General features: G+C 44.3%; 1 protein-coding gene across 1 annotated transcript in view; it reads right to left on the bottom strand.

Moving 5' to 3' along the window:
• Positions 1 to 19,578, bottom strand: part of LOC138488293 (multidrug and toxin extrusion protein 1-like) — an 832,142-nt gene that overhangs the window by 643,842 nt on the left and 168,722 nt on the right. The window contains exon 2 of the mRNA XM_069615176.1: positions 4,353 to 4,454. Coding sequence (XP_069471277.1) covers positions 4,353 to 4,454 — 102 coding nt within the window. The remainder of the gene's footprint in view (positions 1 to 4,352; positions 4,455 to 19,578) is intronic.

The following is a 19,578-nucleotide window of genomic DNA, read 5'->3' as shown; positions in this document are numbered from 1 at the left end:
GGCCCACACTACTGCTAAACTTTCTTTTTCTGCTTCGGAATAGGCTTGTTCAGTTTTTGAAAGGCTTCTGCTCGCATTTTAGACAATGGGCCGCATTACGAGTATGGAGGTAGCCATGGTGCTATTAGCGCCATGGCTACCCCATACCGCCTACCGGGTCCGGTTCTCGGTATGGGGACTTACTGGGTCATTCTGAAAACCATTCCCCATTCCCATTCGAGCGCCCATAGGGCTCAATGGGAATGGGGAAGGAGCTAATAACGGGCCCGCTATAGCTCCCTGATTCTTTAGCGGTTTAGCGGGACCCGCAAAAGGACTTGTAATGTGGCAGTAAGGGGTTAACGGCAATGGCACCTTTACCGTTGCCGTTAACCCCTTACCGCCAACCTCATAATGAAGCCCAATTTGTCTCTGTCCTGATCCATCAGGGCTCTTCTGTGCTAATATGCCCCCAGACCTACCGAGCTTGCATCAACCGTCAGTTCGGTTTCTCTGTCCGCGTCAAAGTAGGCCATGTTTTCCGCCCTTGCTATCCTGTCTCAAATGGCTGAGAAGCTTCCTTGACCAATGGAAAGGTGTGTGTTGCTCAGTCAGTGCCCTCAGGGGCTTAATTATCGTCGCAAAGTCCTTGATGTAAGGAGCACAATAACTCACCAAGCCTAAGAACAACCGAAGTTCTGATACGTACATTAGTTGGCAGCAAAGTCTTGTTTAATGCATGTACCTTCTCCAGGTCAGGAGTCATTCCATTCGCCGAGAAAATGTGACCAAAGAACCGGAGGTTTCTTTTCCTGAATTCACACTTCTCACAATTCAATCTGAGGTTGACCGCTTCTAGGGCCATGCACACTCACACCAGTGTATCATCGTGCTTTTCCGTAGTTGTGCTGAAAACCAAGATTTCGTTCCTGTAATTGATACAGTTCGGTATATGCCTCATTACATTGTGGATGTCCGCCTGGCAGATTTTGGCTCGCTGACAAGATGCTGAAGTTTAGCCTTTTGTACCTATATAATCCTAGATGGGTTACGAATGTTGTAATGTATCTGCTCTCCGGGCTTCGGCTGAGCTGATAGTACCCTTTATTCAAGTACAGTTTCGAAAATACTTTGGCGCCGTTTAGTAAGTGAACCATGTCTGTGATGTGGGGGGCTAGATGCCTCTCCCGTTTGATGGCTTCATTGGACGTTCTCATGTCCACGCGCAGTTGGATGGTATCCAACCCTTTCTTTCGGACGGGCACAATGGGTGACACCCATGGCGTGGGCCCCACTGCTGGTTTAATTATGTCTTGGCTGAACAGCTTCTGTAGCTCTTCTGTCACTTGTTGCTGTATCTTCTCTAGGATACCCCGGTAACGCTGCGCAATCGGTCGTACTTCTGGGTCAATGTGAAGCGTGATTTGGTGATTCTGGAGTTTGCTGATTCCTTTGAACAGGGCCGGGTAGAGTTGTTCTATCTTATCCACCATATCAATGTATTTATGGACCATGAGATTGTAGAGGATGTGAATTAGGCGCATTTCAATTGCTGTCTTGAAACTCATGATGCACCCCGGCTCTGAAGGGGTAGAGATTACATGTACTTGTATGTCCATGGTCTGTGTTTGTATCGACAGTGTGCTTCAAATTGTCCCAAGCACTTCAACTGGATTTTTGAGCCATATGGGTAGATGTCTACTTCTGCTGGGCGCAGACTGGGAGTGTGTGGCAATGACCAGTACACCTGTACGCTGATGACATTGAAAGTTGTGTCTGTGTCAATGAGAAATTCTGTATGTGTCTCGTTCAGTTGCATTAGTAGCGTGAGGCTGTGCTTGGTTACGTTCTGATTTCCTAGTGCATAAAGGTATCCCTTTTGCCTTTGCTTCCCTTCTGAAGAACTCTGTTCGGTGTCCGTTGTTGATTGTTCAACTAGGCAATGGCCAGGTGCCTTGAACGGCGTTCCAGTCTTGTCGCGGACATCCGGTATCGCCTGCTTTCCCTCCCTGATCGTTCTTCCTTTCTTTGTCTTTGGTGCCTCTCCTCGCCTGATCTGTGGTCTCTCCTCTCTCCTTCCTTTCCTCATTGTGAAAACTGTGCATCCGTGTGAGAGGCTTCAGTGGCTGTGATGGTGGGCCTTCTGCATGATCTGCTGGAAGTGCCTCTGTCATTCTCCAGACCAAGGCTTCTCGCTAGGTGGCATACCGACTTGCAGTGATTTTCTTCTCCACAGTCTGAGCAACGCTGTCCAATTGCTGGGCACAAACCTTCGGGCCTCATTACAACCCAAGCGCTAAGTGTTTAACGGCGCCGTAAAAGGCTGCGGCGCGTTAAACACTTAGCGCCTAATTACGAGGTCCCTTTGCGGGACCCGACCTTAACGGCTGGTTTTTCCAGCCGTTAAAGTAGGGACCCGCAAAGGGACTTTGGTGCTAATAACGGTACCGCAATTTGCGGTACCGTTATTAGTGCCTTTGCCATTCCCATTGAGCCCTATGGGGCAAAAATGGGAATGGGGAAGGACCATGGTGGCATGGGGAATTACCGCCCCACCAACCTCGGAATGGGGTGGTAATTCCCCATTCCGCCATGGCGAACACCGGCATGGACCATGGTGCTGATAGTCCTCCACCTGGGTCGTAATGAGGCCCTTCATGTGGGAATTCGTAGTGCATCGATAACAGAAGGGTTCGCCAGACGCTGTGGAGGCGCCTGCTAATTTGTGTACACTGTCAGATTGCGGCATCTGACCTTTATGGTTCCCAATTGATTCTACATGTGAGTTGTTGGACATTTCCGCCCTTACAGCATGAGTATTTCCTCTGGGGACCTTGCCTTCGGTAGTAGTTTCCTCCAGAATTACTGCGACTCACACCGAGCGATGATCTGCGAGCTTCAGTGTTAGAGTAATTTGCAAAGTTGCAGTTTTTCATTTTGCTGCGTAGTCTCATCACAAAGGCATCCATGGTCTCCCCTTTCAGCTGCTTCGTGGTGTGGAAAAGATGCCTCTCGTAGTTCACATTGGAGTGGGGCATGAAGTATGCGGCCAGAGCCACCTTGAGGCCCTGCATCGAGTCGGTGGAGTCAGCGGAGTCGGCGGGATCTCATCAATTATGTCTCTGGTGGCTGGGTCAAAGTCTCTGACCCACCTGGCCCATCTTGACCCCATATTACTAGTGTCAGTGACATTGAATGTGCTGGGGAGTTGCACAGCCAGGGAATCTACCACTCGCTGTTGGCCCTGTTGTTGTGGGGTCATTGGTAATGCGGCTAGGATGTCCTGATCCAACATGTTGTGGGCAGACTACCATGCTTCTCTCAATTAGTGTGGGTTATCCTATCCAATGAGGGTAGTGCCCTCTGGGTGCCGTCGCCTGAATGGACACGAGCACTGCTCCCTCCTCCAGGAACATCCTGCCCTTCCCAAGGCTTCCTATGTGCCCCTCCACTGGATGTTTCCAGATCCACTCCCTTCTCATTCCTTTTAGAGCTCTCCCTGATGGGCAAAACGGCTGCCTCCCTGAGGCACGAGCACCGTTGCCTTTTCGTGGATTCCCCACATGGTACCGTGCTCCCCAGCGCACTCCTCACACACTGCTGCGGCCCTAGGTGTTGAAGGACCGCCTCTGGGCTGTGCGCTGCCTTTCACAGTTTGTCGGCACCGGTCGGGTGCTTCCCGCTTCAACCGACATGTGCAGACAGGTCGCCATGGTAACGGCCGCACACACACGCCATTGTTCTCGTCGCCAGTTATAAAGTCAGGTCTCCGGACCTTGAGCGGGGCCTTGGGTCTACAAGATGCATCCACACGCGGCATGCTGTGTGGGAACAAAACCAGGCAGAGACGGAGTAAGACGCTGCACGTCTTTATTCAACGCCTATGAAGTACAGACTGTCTTCCCCTTTGACTCCATGTCACTTCCTTTGCCATGCCCTGGTCCCGCCCCTGCCCTCCCCGGACTACAACTCCTGACACTACAAAATCAATGTCTGCCTGACAATGTCTTATAAGGGTCAAGCGAAAACTTATTTAAAAAAGAAGAAGAAAACGCAAACAGACGTACTGTGTATCATTACACATATTCGAAAGTTCAAACTAATAGTTGCAAGACTTTGGCCAAAAAAGTGAGGAGGGAGGCAGTACTTTTTGGTTTTCATGTTCTTTTTCTGAGCTATTTCAGCATTGCACTGCAAGGACACTGAACTGGTTACCGTAATGCTTTAAAAATGCGTAGATGATCTTTCAATTCATACTTTAAAAAAATACAGACTGTTATTGATTATAACACAAGGAAATCCACAGGAACTTTGTGATAGCAAGTCAATGAGTTACTAATCCAATAAAGTAATGGTCGAAAAAGAAAACATACCGCTATGGCAAGCGAAACCGCATCCAGCTCCAATTTTCCAAGGTGGCCGCAGAATATGGCACTCACAATGCTGATCATGAAGACCATCAACTGGGACAAGATCTGGGAGAGGATACAGAAGATATGAGTATGTCATGGAATACAGCGCTGCATCGGCACTAGCTAAAATATGCACTTATAAAGCAGAGAAGCAAATGGAACAGCAAATATGTTCAAGCCCACAGGCTATAATCCGATTCACTTTTATTCTTGAAAAGTGTCAATAAGGTCATGATTCCCGAGTACATTCAGGTCATAAACATAGGCATATCTTACAATAATAAAAGGCCAGATGTATGTCTGTGCGATGCAGTCATGCGCAGTAGAGATTGCCAGCTTCGCCTGTTGTCACCGCTAGAGCGAGATGTTGCTTTAGGAATAAATTACTTTTTCTTTCCACATACAGTGGGCTTTCTGTAAATACAATTATTTTCCATCCAACAGAACTTTGGCCCATGTACACAGGCATTTCCACAAGTGTCGAAATAAAGCAACCCAGGCATAACAGAAAAGAAATGATTATTCTCGGAAGTTAAAACTCCCATTTCGTTGAATCCTTAGTTGGACAGTGAGACGATTATGATCTGTGTCTACAGTTTTAGCAATCCAAGTAAAGGAACACCCTCTTTATCCCCCATGCACAAAAGCATGGCGATCTTGTCAGCACCACATATGGTCTAGGAAAATGTAGAGCACTTTCACCCCAGGTGCCTGAAACCCATCCCAAGGCTTCCTAAAAGATCGATAAACACAATTTGGAGCTAATACGACATGGATAAACATTACACCAAAGCACTGTCCCACCAATCGGCCAACCAAAACGTACTCCACATTTCTAGAACACACTGCAACTCCATAGTGAAGGTACCACTTGGTGGTTCAGGCACTGTACTATGGAATTTATTTTCGGTCAATAGCCACATTGTGACAATTGGCTGTCCTTCAGTAAAAATGAAAACACACAGTTGTTTTATAACTTATAATTCATTGGGTATAGACCTCTGTTTAAATAATACACATCATTTTAATAATAATAATCAAGCGGTTTTGTATAACGACCATCAGCGACCATTTTCGTTGATCTCACTATGTGTGGCTCTGTAAGAGAAGAGATGCGGTTGCTAGAGAGCTAGCTGGAGAGGCTAATGTGTGGTGCTGATAGGCCCAAGTCATTAACTTCCATCTCTTGTGTGTCTGAATATTTTGATGGGGTTGGGGTAGTCATTTGGAAATCCTCACTGGACAACCCAGCAGCACCCTTGCTCCCCTGCAAGCCATACAAAATACAGTAGCCAAACTCATCCTCCACTTACCCAAACATTCACACATCACCCCAGCTCTCACCCACTACCCCTGGCTGCCCATTTTCCAAATTATCACCTTCAAAGGACTCTGCATTGTTTTCAAAGCCATCCACCACAAAATCCCATTTTATCTTCAGGACAACCTCAAACCCATCACCCACACAAACACCAGACAAGCAAGCCAGCATCTCCTACACATTCCAATCTACAAATTAACATACACACAAAAATAAGCAATTAGCCACCAGGCACCCAGGGCATGGAACGCTCTACCTCTTCACATCTGCACTGCACCCTTCATCACCACCTTCAGAAAGAGCCACAAAATAGATCTCGTTCCCCACACATAACCTGCCCCCACTTGCCAATCCTATCCTAAAACATTTTGTAATTTCTGTTTCACCTTTCCAACCTTGTAAGGTGCTCTGAGTTCCTTTGCATAGGGCCAGCGGTGAACACAAATTCTAATAAATAAATAAATATGTTATCCGAGAAGCCTTAAGGTCTGTGCTTAGGGCAGTGTTGCCTGCTAATGTGGGGGACTGTGACAGAGCTGATAAGAAGAGCATGTGTCAGGGATTTGACTTGAACTCATTTCCCACTGAAACATGTGTGGTGGTAGTAGTGTTCATAATGTGGGTGTGAGTAAGCATGTTCTGCCTGACGAAATGTCTGTCCTTCGTAGTAGGATGCGGGTCTCAGAAGCGACGAGTGACTGGTCGTGGCTATTGGGCTCAACTCGCCAACACTAGCGGCTCCTCTTCCATGAGCACTCTGTCTATTCTGTGCTGGAACACCAGGCTGCACTTTCATCTACTGAATAATCCAGAGGTTTGTGTGATGTTTAAATCTTTCTCTAATATATGCTTGCAGGAAACCTGGCTCTTAACCTCTCCTTCATTTGATGGCTATGCGGTCTTCAGCCAGGCGGCAAGCAGGGGTGCCTTGGGTTGTCCGTCTGGGGGTCTTTTCACTCTAATTCGGTCAAATCCTGAGATTATGGTGGTTAGACACTGGAGTATGTTCTCTGGTGTCTTCATAGCCCATGTTTGCCTCAACAGTTCAGCCCCTTCACATCTTGTTATCTTCAACGTCTATTAGCATGATGGGATGAATGGCCTGGGTGCAGTTCTAGAGAAAGTTGCAACTTGCATTGATGACTGGCGTGGAGAGTTCTAAAATTGTAAAATCTTGGTCATGGGGATCTGAATTCAGAGTGTACCACTATCTTTGCAAGGTCTGAATGTGATTTCTTGGACCCACAATGTACCCTTAAACAACAGAATGGACTAATGTGGATGAGTCATTTATGGAGTTGGACTTGCGCCCACTAAATGGTAGCATGCCGGGAGATACCCATATCTCCCCTACATGGCCCAATGGTAAAGCTGAATCAATAATTGATTACATCTTTGTAGATGCTTTGCCTCTTGAACACCAAGTTCCCCTTCAGGGCCCGCACACACACTGTGGCCAGTGTTCCAATCACAACTTGCAATTGATATGCATTTACGACCACAAATTTAACAGGATTTTGTGGAAATTGAAGGTAAGCAGAGAAGTATGGCGTTATGCAACCCACGCTCGATGTTCAAATAGATACATCAGAAACAATACCAGGCGTGTTTACGTTGGGAACAAATATAAAGTGAGTGTTGGGTCTGGACTCTGATCCAGACTGTGCGTTGAGTTCGATGACTTGCAAATGTGGACTATTTTAAATACATCCAAATCTTTTAATCTCTTCTGGGCCAGGAGCCAATAGTTGGTCAGACGCGCACCTCCATCTGGGAAAAAGGAACGACCAAACTGATGGAATGTTAATCACTAAAGTCCTATGACATGGTCTAAAACATTGTGGAGGGTACGTACTGGCTTATTACCCGAGCATCGTTTACATGGTTGTTTTACAGCACGTACGGAGGAGCTCATACTGGAGTCTCGGCGTCATTCGGTGGCGGGGAGCTCTTATGTGTAGACTTTCATTTAAGCGGGTTCCCGCAGCTACATTTTCTCCATTTGCACGGCTAAGTGCAAAAGGCGAGGGCAAAAGGCGGCATACATATACGTCTCCTTTTGTCCTTTCCTTTTGCACTCCGGTGTGCAAATGGAGTAAATGCTGTCTACTCTGAAAGCATGGCAGGCAGCGTTTACAATGGATCCCTTTTACGCTGTTGATTCCCGTTACACTGGGATCAAAATTAGCGCCAGAGCGTCGCAAACCAACAAACCCCTATATAGGATGCTTGTGAGAAGCAATGTCTTATCAGACAAGCAATGGCTTGTGCCTACAGCAGTAGGATATTAACAAATGTTATCATTATCAAAGTGAAAAAAAATGAAGAAAAAAAACGATAGAAAAGTTAGGCTATGTAGCCCCAAAACAATGTTATACTGCATCCCGTCACACCGGTTCCTCTCGCGTGGTCAGAGAACACTGGTGAAATTCACAAAATTAAGGTTTTACATGTGTTACTTGCGCCATGCGTAATTAATGCCTGTGTGTTGCTGTAACTTCCATGTATGGGGGAATGCCAAGGCCACTTGAAGTGGCCCCAGTAGTCACCCATAGGAGTACATTACAGTAGTCCTAAATAGCAAGTAAAGAATAGGAACTCAAAAAGAAAGCTTGCTTACAGTTAACTATGTAACTAAGGCATACAACAGGATGAGATCAAGGTTACTGATCACCAGCTCGCCAAACACTGGTGAAAGTTCTTCATCCCACCCACTCAGATTGCAATGACAGCTGCTTACTGCTCTCTGGACTTACAGATCAGCAATGAACATGCTTGGTAGGGCTGATGGGTGTTGTATATTTTATGGCGTATATTTTCCGTCTTCCTCTTGATGGGGAGATGGGATGAAGCCGTGCCATTAAGAATCTCTTCTCTGGTGGGAGATTTTCATTCCTACATGGACCTGATTTAATTGGGTAGAGATGCATTTTAAGATGTGCAACAAATAAGAGTATATAGACATGCTCTGATATGCGCCTCTAAATTGAACCTGTGCCTGCTAAAGAGAAATAGGTGTTCCTTTCCTCTTTTTATCCCTGTCCCTCACCACCTCTTCCATTCTCGTGCCATCCAGTCTTGCCTTATCTTGTGTCACCCATCCTCATCTCTCCATACTCGACTGAAATGATGCACCTGCGTCTTGCCTCACCCATCTTCGTTATGCTTATACTCACCTCACTTCTCATTTGCCTCACATCACCCATCCTCAACCGCACACATACTCGTTTTGCATTCTCACCTCATTCAAATGCCTGGCAAAAGAACCCCTGCCCCTCAGCCAGGGCACCTCTCAGACACTGATGCAACAAATAGAAAACAGCCATAAGCAATGGCAAAGTCAGTCACCCATTACCACCAATCGTACCCAGAAACTATTCATCATTGTCAAGTCCTTCTCTAAACCGCCATCCACTACTTCCACACACCATCCACTGAAGTATGCAACTCCCTCATGAACTACTTGAACTCCAAAATACACATCAGGACAGCCTTCCCCTCAGCTCTCTTAATCCCACCCCCCACTCTCAAACATTCCAACACATGGGAAACCTTCCAACCCATCGACACTGGCACCCTCATCACCCTCACTGCCAAAACAAAACCTACACACTTCCAGGATGATGCATGTCCACCTCAAGTTGCAACCAATTGCAGCACCACCCTAGCTCCCCACAGCTCAACATCATCAACTCCTGTCTCCCATATCGTACTTTCCCAGTCCCACTCAAGACGGGACAAATCTCACCCCTCCTCAAAAAAAATCTCTCGCCCCGACACCCCCTGAAAACTAATGTCCCATTACTATCCTACCAGACCTCGCCCAAATCATGGAATGCTTTGTAACTTCCCAACAGCAAAAACACAACACCACATCCAACCTACTCAACCCCTGCCAATCTGGCTTTTGACCTGGACCAGTACTGCGACTGCTCCTCTTCACATCCCCAATGACCTCCACAGCATCACAGACAAAGGACACAAGCACTACTTGTACTCCTCAACCCCAATGCAGGCTTCGACACCATCGACCACACCATTCTACCAGACATCCTAGCCCACAGGATGAATCTCTCTCTGGCACCATACTTGACTGCTTCACCTCCTTTGTCACTGACAGGACACACTTTGTCAAGTATACTTCCAAATTTCATCCCCTTCACAACTCCACAACTCCATGCACTCAAACAGTCTCTCCTCCATCACCAACTGGATGGCCACCCACTTCCTCAAACTCAATGGTTCAATAACTTTAAACCTCATCATCTGCCCCCAAGGCACAAACCCGACCTCCTCCCGTGGATCCAAGAACTAGCAAAAGACAAACCACACATATCCCTACCCACACCTGTCAAATTCTTTGGCTTCACCATTGACCCCCCATTTCCTTCACCTACCACATAGCGGTTGTAACCAAAACATGCAATCTACTACTACACCTCTTACGCAAAATCAGACATATCCTTTCTCCTGACAACTTCTGCACTGCATTCCAAGCACTGGTTCTCTCTAAGCTTGACTATGGAAATGCTCCCCTCACTGGTCTCCCCTATTACACCCTTGCCCCCTAAAAGCCATACAAAACACAGCGGCCATACACATCCTCCACCTACCCAAACACTCACACATCACACTCCCTTTTGCCCAGATCCACTGGCTACCCTTACCCCAGAGAGTTGCCTTCAAAGTACTCTGCATTGTATTGAAAGCCATCCACCTCAAACCTCCATCTTACCTTCATGACAAACTCAAACACATCACCCATACAAACAGCATAACAAACACAGCCAGCCAAAATCCTTCTACACATTCAACTCTGCAAACACACATGCACACAAAAAGAACCAGTTACCCACTGGGCACTCAGGGCATGGAACACCTTACCTCTTCACATACGCACTGCATCCTTCAGAAAGAGCCTCAAAACATTCCTGTTTCCCCACATATTACCCAGCTCTCCTCCACTGCTATGACTTGTCTATCCTAATAGTCCTATTCTTTCCTGAAAAAATTTTGTAACTTCTTTTTTTAACTCCCACCTTTTTAAACTTTGAACCATATATGGTGCTCTGGGACCCTCTGGGTAGGGCCAGCGCTAAACAAAAATTCAAATCAATAAAAAAAAAGAATTCATCCTTGTCATATTTCACCCACCCTCGCCACAGCCATCTTCATTTTACCATGTCTAAACCACCTTCACTCCATCCCACTCATTCTCACTACACTTGTTCTCGCCTCATTCATCTTGTTGTCACCCATCTGCCTCAACTCATCCCTCTTGCCCATCCTCCGCTGACTCATCCTTTATTCAATCATTATCCCGTCTTCATTACCCACTTCTTATCCCTCATTTCCTCTATTTTTGTCTTTCCTTACACATCCCCAACCATTCTCACTCATTCGCTCCTCTTCTTATAAAAACCATCCTCATCGACACTTTGATTTTATAAATGCAGAAAGAAATGGGTAATTATAAAATCATTTCTAATGTAGTGAATACAACATATGGACCATGAAATATTTAAATTCAGAGATAAACTAACACCACGTGATTCAAAATAAGGCTTGGCCTTAACTATGCATTGTTGTTTATGTCATACACAGTAATTCGTCAGGCTTGTTTATTTATGCATGCAAATGGATGCTGAATGACCATCCGTGCTGCATGTTCATTATGTTTGAAGAAAGAACACTGACACATCATTGTAATTTCACACTTTTACTGAATCCAAAATAGTTGGTTTTGCAATGCGTGCTTTTTATTTCACTGCACTGACCAATTTGCCATACTTTTTGTAGGAGAATTATTTATTACTTCTCAGCGATGTTACATGATCAATGAAAGTAGCATTTCTGCAGCCCATTACTTTACTACAAATCACTTCTGCCTGCAGAGGTCAGGGGACCTACAAAAAGCATCCAAGATCGATCTGCGGATTTCTCATGTGACCTCTGATCGTAAAACCGCCATCTTTGAAAGGTCTTTGCACCTCCAAAAATGGCTTCGGCTGGGATGAAAGCAACAGGAAACTCATAACAACAGCACCTGAGGCAGTCATTCCATTTGTCTGAGGCTGCCTGCAGAGGCAGCCTTGCTCCCCCACCGGCTATGGCTGCTAACCTGAGCACAGCATCTTCTATACCACCCGCTCCCCTTAACATCTGCACCACCATCAAGAGACAAAACAGGGCGGCTGGGCCAGGACTCCATCTCCTGGCCTGCCCTGCTCTGTAGCCTTCCCGCCATCACCACTTCCAGTACTTCACTCCTTTCTTTGGGGCGACACATCCCAGGGTGACCCAGCAAAGGGCGAACAGCTAAGGGCCAACCTCCAGCCTCTTTGCCTTTGAGTTTTTGCTTTGCTGTGTCCTACTACTTGGTTGTAAGTACAAATTCCGTCTTTGTTCAAACCCCTCTCACCATGCACTGCTCGTACTATCTTTTGCTTTCTCGTCTACTTCTCCCTTCATTCTCCTCTGCTCAAAACCATTTTAACTCTCTTGCTAGCCCTATCAGCTTGTTTTCTCAACACTACCCATCTTCTCGCTCACCTATTCTCTCTATTCACAAATACTGCAACCCTAACTTTCATCAAACTTCCTCTTCTCGCATCTACCCCCAACGTGACTCTACTCTGCAGACTCGACATCAGTATGCTTCTATATCTCAATCTCTTACATTGCTCTTTCAGATGCACAGTCTATCTGTAACAAGACTTCCTGTAACTCCAACTTCCTTAATTCCCATTCGCCCTCCCTTGACCTCATTACCCTTACAGAAACCTGTATTTCTCCCTCGGACTCTGCAACGCTTACTGCCCTTCAAGGCCCTGCCAACACCTCACCCACTCTCCCCGCCGAACTGGTAGGGGTAGTGGTGTAGGACTGTTCACATATTCCAAACTTCCTATCTCTCATACTCCCCTATATCACACAGTGAAACTCATAGCTCCTAATGTTGCTCCAAATCTACTGTTGGCTACTGTGATCCCTATGCTTAGATACCTGGCATAGATCGTAACTGTCCTGCCAACTTCGTCCTGTCTCTTTTCTATCTCACTATTCCAAAAAGTGGCGTACATAATAAAGGGGACAGGCGCACGCGAGCGCAGGCACACCATAGTCTCATGTTTCCAGGTTATTGCAGGCAAATACTCTTCAATGTTCAGAATATATAGTAGCATGGCGAAAGGTTGAGGACACAATTGTGTTTTGTCATCCACATGCTGCAAAAAAGCCAGTTTGGCTAGAAGATTGCAACTGTGTACGGTTACAAAAATAATGGAACATAACATTTCCAGCTCTCGATTTTCCTTTTTCCTATGCATAAAAATGTGTCTTCACATAACTGATGTCTCTTCAAACACATTTGCTGGTATACCTACAAAACCACCTGCACGCATGGAGTGCACATATAAGTGTGCTATGGATTTGCCTGTGTTTCTGAATACACATTCACTTCTTAAAGACTTAGGGGTTCACGAATATTTGCCTCTCACTCTTTTCCCATACACACTCTAAGACATTCCCTTCACAATAACCCCTTACGCAAATATGATAACAGATAATGCAAATGTAACATAAGCATCTGTGTGTAAATTAAGTGCATGTAATTTACATGTAGGCATGTGGAAACCTCCTTTTATTAACAGTGGTTTTCAAATGCCTACATGTAAATTACATGTGCTCAATGTACACACTGATGCTTACCTCACATGTGCATTGTACATATGTAAAGTATAACCTTTTCCAGTCAAATGCCACACATAAGGCATGAAATTAGCTTTGCGAGTTGGCCTCACCTTTTTCAGAAAAATATAAATGTTAACAGCTAGCAAGGACCAGCAAACCCCTTCAGCCTGCTTTTTTCCTGACATTCTCCAGGTGCAAAGAATAGCCATTCTTGTGCTCTCTCTGTTCTATCGCTACCATATTCCTATGGCAGATCCTTTTGAATTAATTGACTCTTACAGGTTTTAGAAGAACTCTTTAGGGAAAAATAATTCTTGTTTCGACATCTTATTCGGAGTTTCATATTTTCATTCCTTGGTTGTCTTCATCACACCTACGCATCCATAAGTCCCTCCTATATATTAGAGTGTGGCAGCCCAAAAATTGAATTGCTAATAACTTTTGACTTGAATGACCGATTTGGCAGATATATTGCAAACACAAAGTTTGTCATGAGCCCCCGGCATCCCTCCCCCCACACCTCCCACGAGACTGGACATTTTGGGAAAGATTCATAAAAAATGAAAAAGCTATTAAGAAAGCAAAATAAAAAACACTGTTTTCGGTCTAGTCCCATAGAGAAAAAGTCCACGTTTCTGAGCACGCACAGCAAAAACCACTGGACGGAATTGGACTAGGTATGAAACAACTTGGACACAAAGTGTTGGCTCGATTTCGGGAGGGATCTGGGGTTATTACGGCCGGTAGTTGTTAAAATATTTGACGGAGAAGGGGGTGTCCCCTTCTCCCAAAATGATAGCTACATTTTTCCCATGGTACTTTGCAGCAGAGACCTTTCAGAAATGAAAACCCGCCATTTTTATGTGTTCGACGTAAGAGATAACCACGGTTATAACGGGGGGTCAAAACCGGGTTTAGCCGAAAACGTAAAGTGGAATTATATCCATGATAAAAATGCTAGTTGGCCCACCCCTGTCAGTATTAGTTAATGTCTCAAACTGCATCAACAGGAAATGATGCCAAGGGAAGGATAAGGGAACCATACGAGCCAGACCACACAAAGAAATAAAGCAGAAAGTACAGATTTTAAAATTGAAATAAAAATAAAAATCTAATTTCTAACTGCACCTTAAGTAAAGTTTTTTCAGAGGAAATATATAAATACATATATATACACACACCCTATAATATAAAATTATAAGTGACGATTTTGTGTAACATTTTTATGTAATGTTTTTTGTAATGCTTTAAATTGTGGGCAACGTATGTCCTCTAGACATGGGTCTGGTGTCATTTCGTTCCACATTTAGAGCACTTCAATGCTTTACTCTCCAAATCTGCATTTCCTAAGGCGTTTTGAGTGTTTTCACTGATGAAGTTGTGTACAAGTGAAATTTTGTGTAACGTTTTTTGTAACGCTTTCACTTGGGGTCATTGTACATCCTACAGACATGGGTCTGGTGTCATTCTGTTCCACATTTCGCCCACTTTAATGGTATACTGTCCAAACTGCAATTCCTGAGGTGTTTGAAGTCCATTCACTGGAGTTCATTCACTGATGAAGTTGCGTATAAGTGATGATTTTTTGTAACGTTTCATATGAGTCAGGTGTCATTCCATCCCACATGCATCCAAATTTGATGGTATCTGGTCCAAATCTACAATTCCTAAGGCGGTTGAAGTGTCTTAACTGATAATAACTGATTAAGTTGTGTGAGGAAGTTGTGCAAGTGACAGTACAGTGACGCTTTGACTTGGGGTCATTGTATGCCATGAAGATATGGGTCTGCTGTCATTCTGTCCCACATTCCTCCAACTTTGCTGGTACACTGTCCAACTTTTGAATACCCCAAAGGGGGGAAAGTGAACGAAGCAAGCCTTTGGTGGGGTATCCCTACAAGTGACCAAGCCGCTGAGTTCAACGTGCAGTAGATGCCAGGGGGCAGGGGTGCAAGCGATATTAACCCCTCAGGGAGTTGGGCACTGAAGGCACCAGGGGGGTGGGCCCACGGGATGGGTGCCAAAGGTACCAGAGTGGCAGGGCACCCCTAGTATATATATACTAGACTCCGAAGAAGGGAAATATCTAAGTGGTGGGAGGAGCATTCTCTTCAGAATTATTTGGATATTGAGAGAATACCACAAGGTTTGCGCATTATGACTACTCCATCCTTTGAGGACCAAAATCCACGAATGCTCGAGGAATGGGGAGAAGCCAGCAAGGACTGTTCCGGCAAGTTCTTGACAATTTTAGTAAAGTATGCAAAACTGGATCGTGAACAAAAATCAACAATAGACAATATGAAGACTTGCCAAATCATCAACCTGTCGTCTCATGTCCTCACCAAATCCCAGACCTCGTTGCTATCTTTGGGTCTCAATTTTTGTCCCACTGTGAACTATGATTACGCACAAGTACGCATAGACTTTGATAAGTTTATGCGCAAAATTAAGCTAAAAAAATTCTTTGCAAATACAGATGCCATCGTAAAAAGTCCTACATCCCGTACTGGGGGCACTGATCTTTTAATTTCGGATATTCCATCACTCATGGATCTGGCATGCCTCGATGATGACAAATATGATCCCTCGAGCATGGACTTTTCTGACTTTGACATCAATCCCAACTGGGATATACGGACCAAGCTCAAAAGTAAATCCAGATTTAACCCTCAATTTCCAGTCGGCGACTGTATTGAGGCTTTCCATGATCTTTGTATTGATGATCTCAGAAAACTTCGTCTAAAGGCTGGCACTACCAAACAGAATCTCACCATTGCCCAACGTCAAGCCATGAATTAACTCCAGCTGCTATGTAATATTGTCATTAAACCAGCCGATAAGGGCTCCAATGTTGTCATCCAGGACAGAACTAAATATGTTATAGAGGCCAATCGACAATTATATGACCGTCAATGCTATACCAAAATGTTGAAGGATCCTTCGGAAGAAATCAGGACAGATTTGATTGCTTTATGTACAAGGTGGATGAATGAAGGTTTATTGGAGGATGATCTGGTGAAATTTCTCACTCCTACATGCTACACTATACCCACCATCTACTTCCTCCCCAAAACGCATAAATGCCTTACTAATACCCCAGGCAGGCCCATCGTTACTCTATGTGGCTCATTATTGGAACATCTAGCCCAAATTATTGACGAAACACTGGTCAAATTTGTCACAGTGTTACCTTCCTACCTGAGGGATACTAAGGATTTTCTACAACATGTTACTAATACACCTTGGGAAGAAGGTTTGCTTTTGGCCACTTTAGATGTAGTTTCTTTATACACATCTATCAGCCACACTGTGGGTATTCCTGCATGTAAATACTTTTTGGACACCCGTTCTTTGAATTACTTTGGGCACAGTTCTATGATTTTGGACATGCTTTCATTTTGTCTACATAATAATGTTTTTCTTTTTGAAGGACACTTCTACCGGCAAGTAAGGGGGACTGCGATGGGCAGTACCTTTGCACCATCCTATGCTAATCTCACAATGGGGTGGTGGGAGGCTACTTTCCTATCTGATTTATTACTTTCTTGCTTTCCGACACAGATTATCTCTTGGTGGCGGTATATAGACGATGTATTTATCATTTGGAAGGGTACTGAAAGGGACTGGCTATCATTTGTCGAAAGCATTAACAACAACCAGGTCAATCTCAGCTTCACTGAATGCCACGGTCGCTCCAAAATTGTCTATCTGGATGTGACTGTCATGATGGACGATTCAGGCATCAGTACTGCTCTACATAAGAAACCTACCAACACTGGTTTACCACTTCATGCGAATAGTTGTCATCCTATACCTTTCAAAAAATCTATCCCTTATGGCGAATTAATTCAGTATCGCCGCAATTGTTCCAACATTGCTTGTTTCGACTACCACTGTGCACAGACAGCCACAGACTTTCTGAAACAAGGTTACCAAAAAAGAACTATTGAAATGGCATATCTTCGAGCTCGTGGTATGTCCAGGGATACTTTATTGTATCATACCAGTCCTAAAACTGTGTCAAATGACGATCCTAGATTTATCATCACATTTGATACTGCTTCCAATGATATTCGTAAAATTGTTGCAAAGCATTGGCATGTTGTTATCCTGGATAATGACTTGAAGCCCATTCTGGGTAATTGACCAACCTTGACGTACAAACGTGTTCCCTCTCTCAGGGACAAACTTGTGTCCAGCTTTTTACCCCCAGTGGGCAAGATCCAAGGTTCCAATACATGGCTTCCAGCTTCACATACGGGATTCACCAAGTGCATGAAATGCAAAGCATGTGCACACGCCATTGCTAAAAAATCTTTTGTGCATCCCATCACTCAAACACAGCAAATGATACTTCATTCTATTAACTATGATACCACCTTCGTGGTTTATGTACTTTCTTGCCCCTGTGTACGTTGGTATGTTGGCAGTACCACCGGTAAATTGAAATTGAGAATTCTGCAACATTTGAGAGCCATTAAGAATTCTGATCCGACATATCCAATGGCTAAACATTTCAAAACTCAACATAACAATGATGCAAAAATGCTAACGTTTTTTGCTGTGGCACATGTACCCCCTCATCCCAGGGGTGGAGATCGTATTTTGAGGCTGAGACAACTTGAAACCAGATTTATTTTGGATCTAGACACAAAATTTCCCAGGGGTCATAATGTGGACGAGGAGCTTTATACTTTCTTGGGTACTTAATTATGTGCTCAATTCTATCTATTGTTTCTTTCGCCATTTTTGCTGTATTTCCCCTTATTGGGGTTATCTTGTTTTCCTGTTAGGACACTTTCCCAACTTTATTATTCCTGCTCCACTGTTGTTGTTTTCATGCAGGTATTTATTGATTAATTTTTTCTATACTTTTCACAATTTTCTTGACCTGCCTATCCTAGCTGATTATTTTTGCATATAGGGGGAGCGTTCTTTTATTCATGCCTGTTTACTCTGGTGGCTGACATGCAGTCATTTTTCTTCTATTTTTGTGTTCTTCTCTTCTCTCCTTGGCATTGTTCAACTGTTATTCAATGTTTAGATTATACTGGTCCTGCCGACAGGGTGTTCTGGTTGTGTCATGCTGCTTTTAGCCCTTGGATTTGTGTACCTTTACATCATGGCTCTATGCACTTGCACTTTAATGAAATGGCTGCTATCTTTTTCAAATTTTGTACAGTTTACAACATTGATGCACTTGCACTTTATAACTTCTTCAATTTTGAAGTCGGTTAGGCACACTTTTGTTCTGCTGCTTGTTTTGCTCATTTGCACACAATTACAGACATTTTGATTTAGCTGCTATTTTTGCTGGTTGCACATATTACCTTGCTTTTTGCACTGCCATGTTGACATTTTTAACATTTTGATCCAGCCCCACTGTTTTTTTATCTAATTTTACATCAAATTCTGGCTGACCTGTTTTTATTGATATTTTATTGTATTTTCTATTTGAGAGTTGGGAATTACATGCTTTGTTTACTTCCTTTATGAGGTCTATTGTACATTTGCATTGGGTCATTCCCAATGTAGGCTTTTTGTATTCTGAGTGTGGCTATTATATCTTCTGTGTCTTGCGGTCATTACATTGCTATTTAATGCACTGTGCATTTATTTCTAGCCAGGTCCTCATACTGATATTGTTACATGTATTAGGAACTGACAGTATAGTGGGACTAACATGTTCCGCCTACTGCTTTACATTTTGGTCAGTGTAATTTTCTACCCATTAATTACTGACTGAGTTTTGTTAAGGCACTGTGCTTCCATTTCTCTGATTTTGCCTGGATATACACTCCCTTCCAATATGGCCAATTTTGTTTCCTCATGTGCTGTAAACAGCCTCAGCTATTGACATAGTTGAGGGACTGCATGACTGCAATGTATTTACCACTACCTAACCGACTCCCCCTTACGTGATCAAGCGCTTAGCATAGCGCGAAACGCGTTGTTTGCAGGCTGCTCCACCTAGGCGTCCTGTTGTTGTTTTGTCTTCTTTGTGCTGCTCTGTGTCGTGCATTTGTTCTCTGCACGATGCATTTGTTTTTTTAATCATGACCAAACATTAAAGACATCAGTAATTCTTATACTGTGTCTGTTGTGTTTTTTGCCGACCCCTTACTGAACCTAGCACTTGTTTTTGTGCCTGCGGAAGTGCGATTCGCCCTT

Source organism: Ambystoma mexicanum, chromosome 9 (assembly GCF_040938575.1).
Source record: "Ambystoma mexicanum isolate Mex_15411 chromosome 9, UKY_AmexF1_1, whole genome shotgun sequence".
Classification (NCBI taxonomy): domain Eukaryota; kingdom Metazoa; phylum Chordata; class Amphibia; order Caudata; family Ambystomatidae; genus Ambystoma; species Ambystoma mexicanum.
Note: the sequence above shows the minus strand (reverse complement) of the source record. Positions and strands in the feature narration are given on the sequence as shown.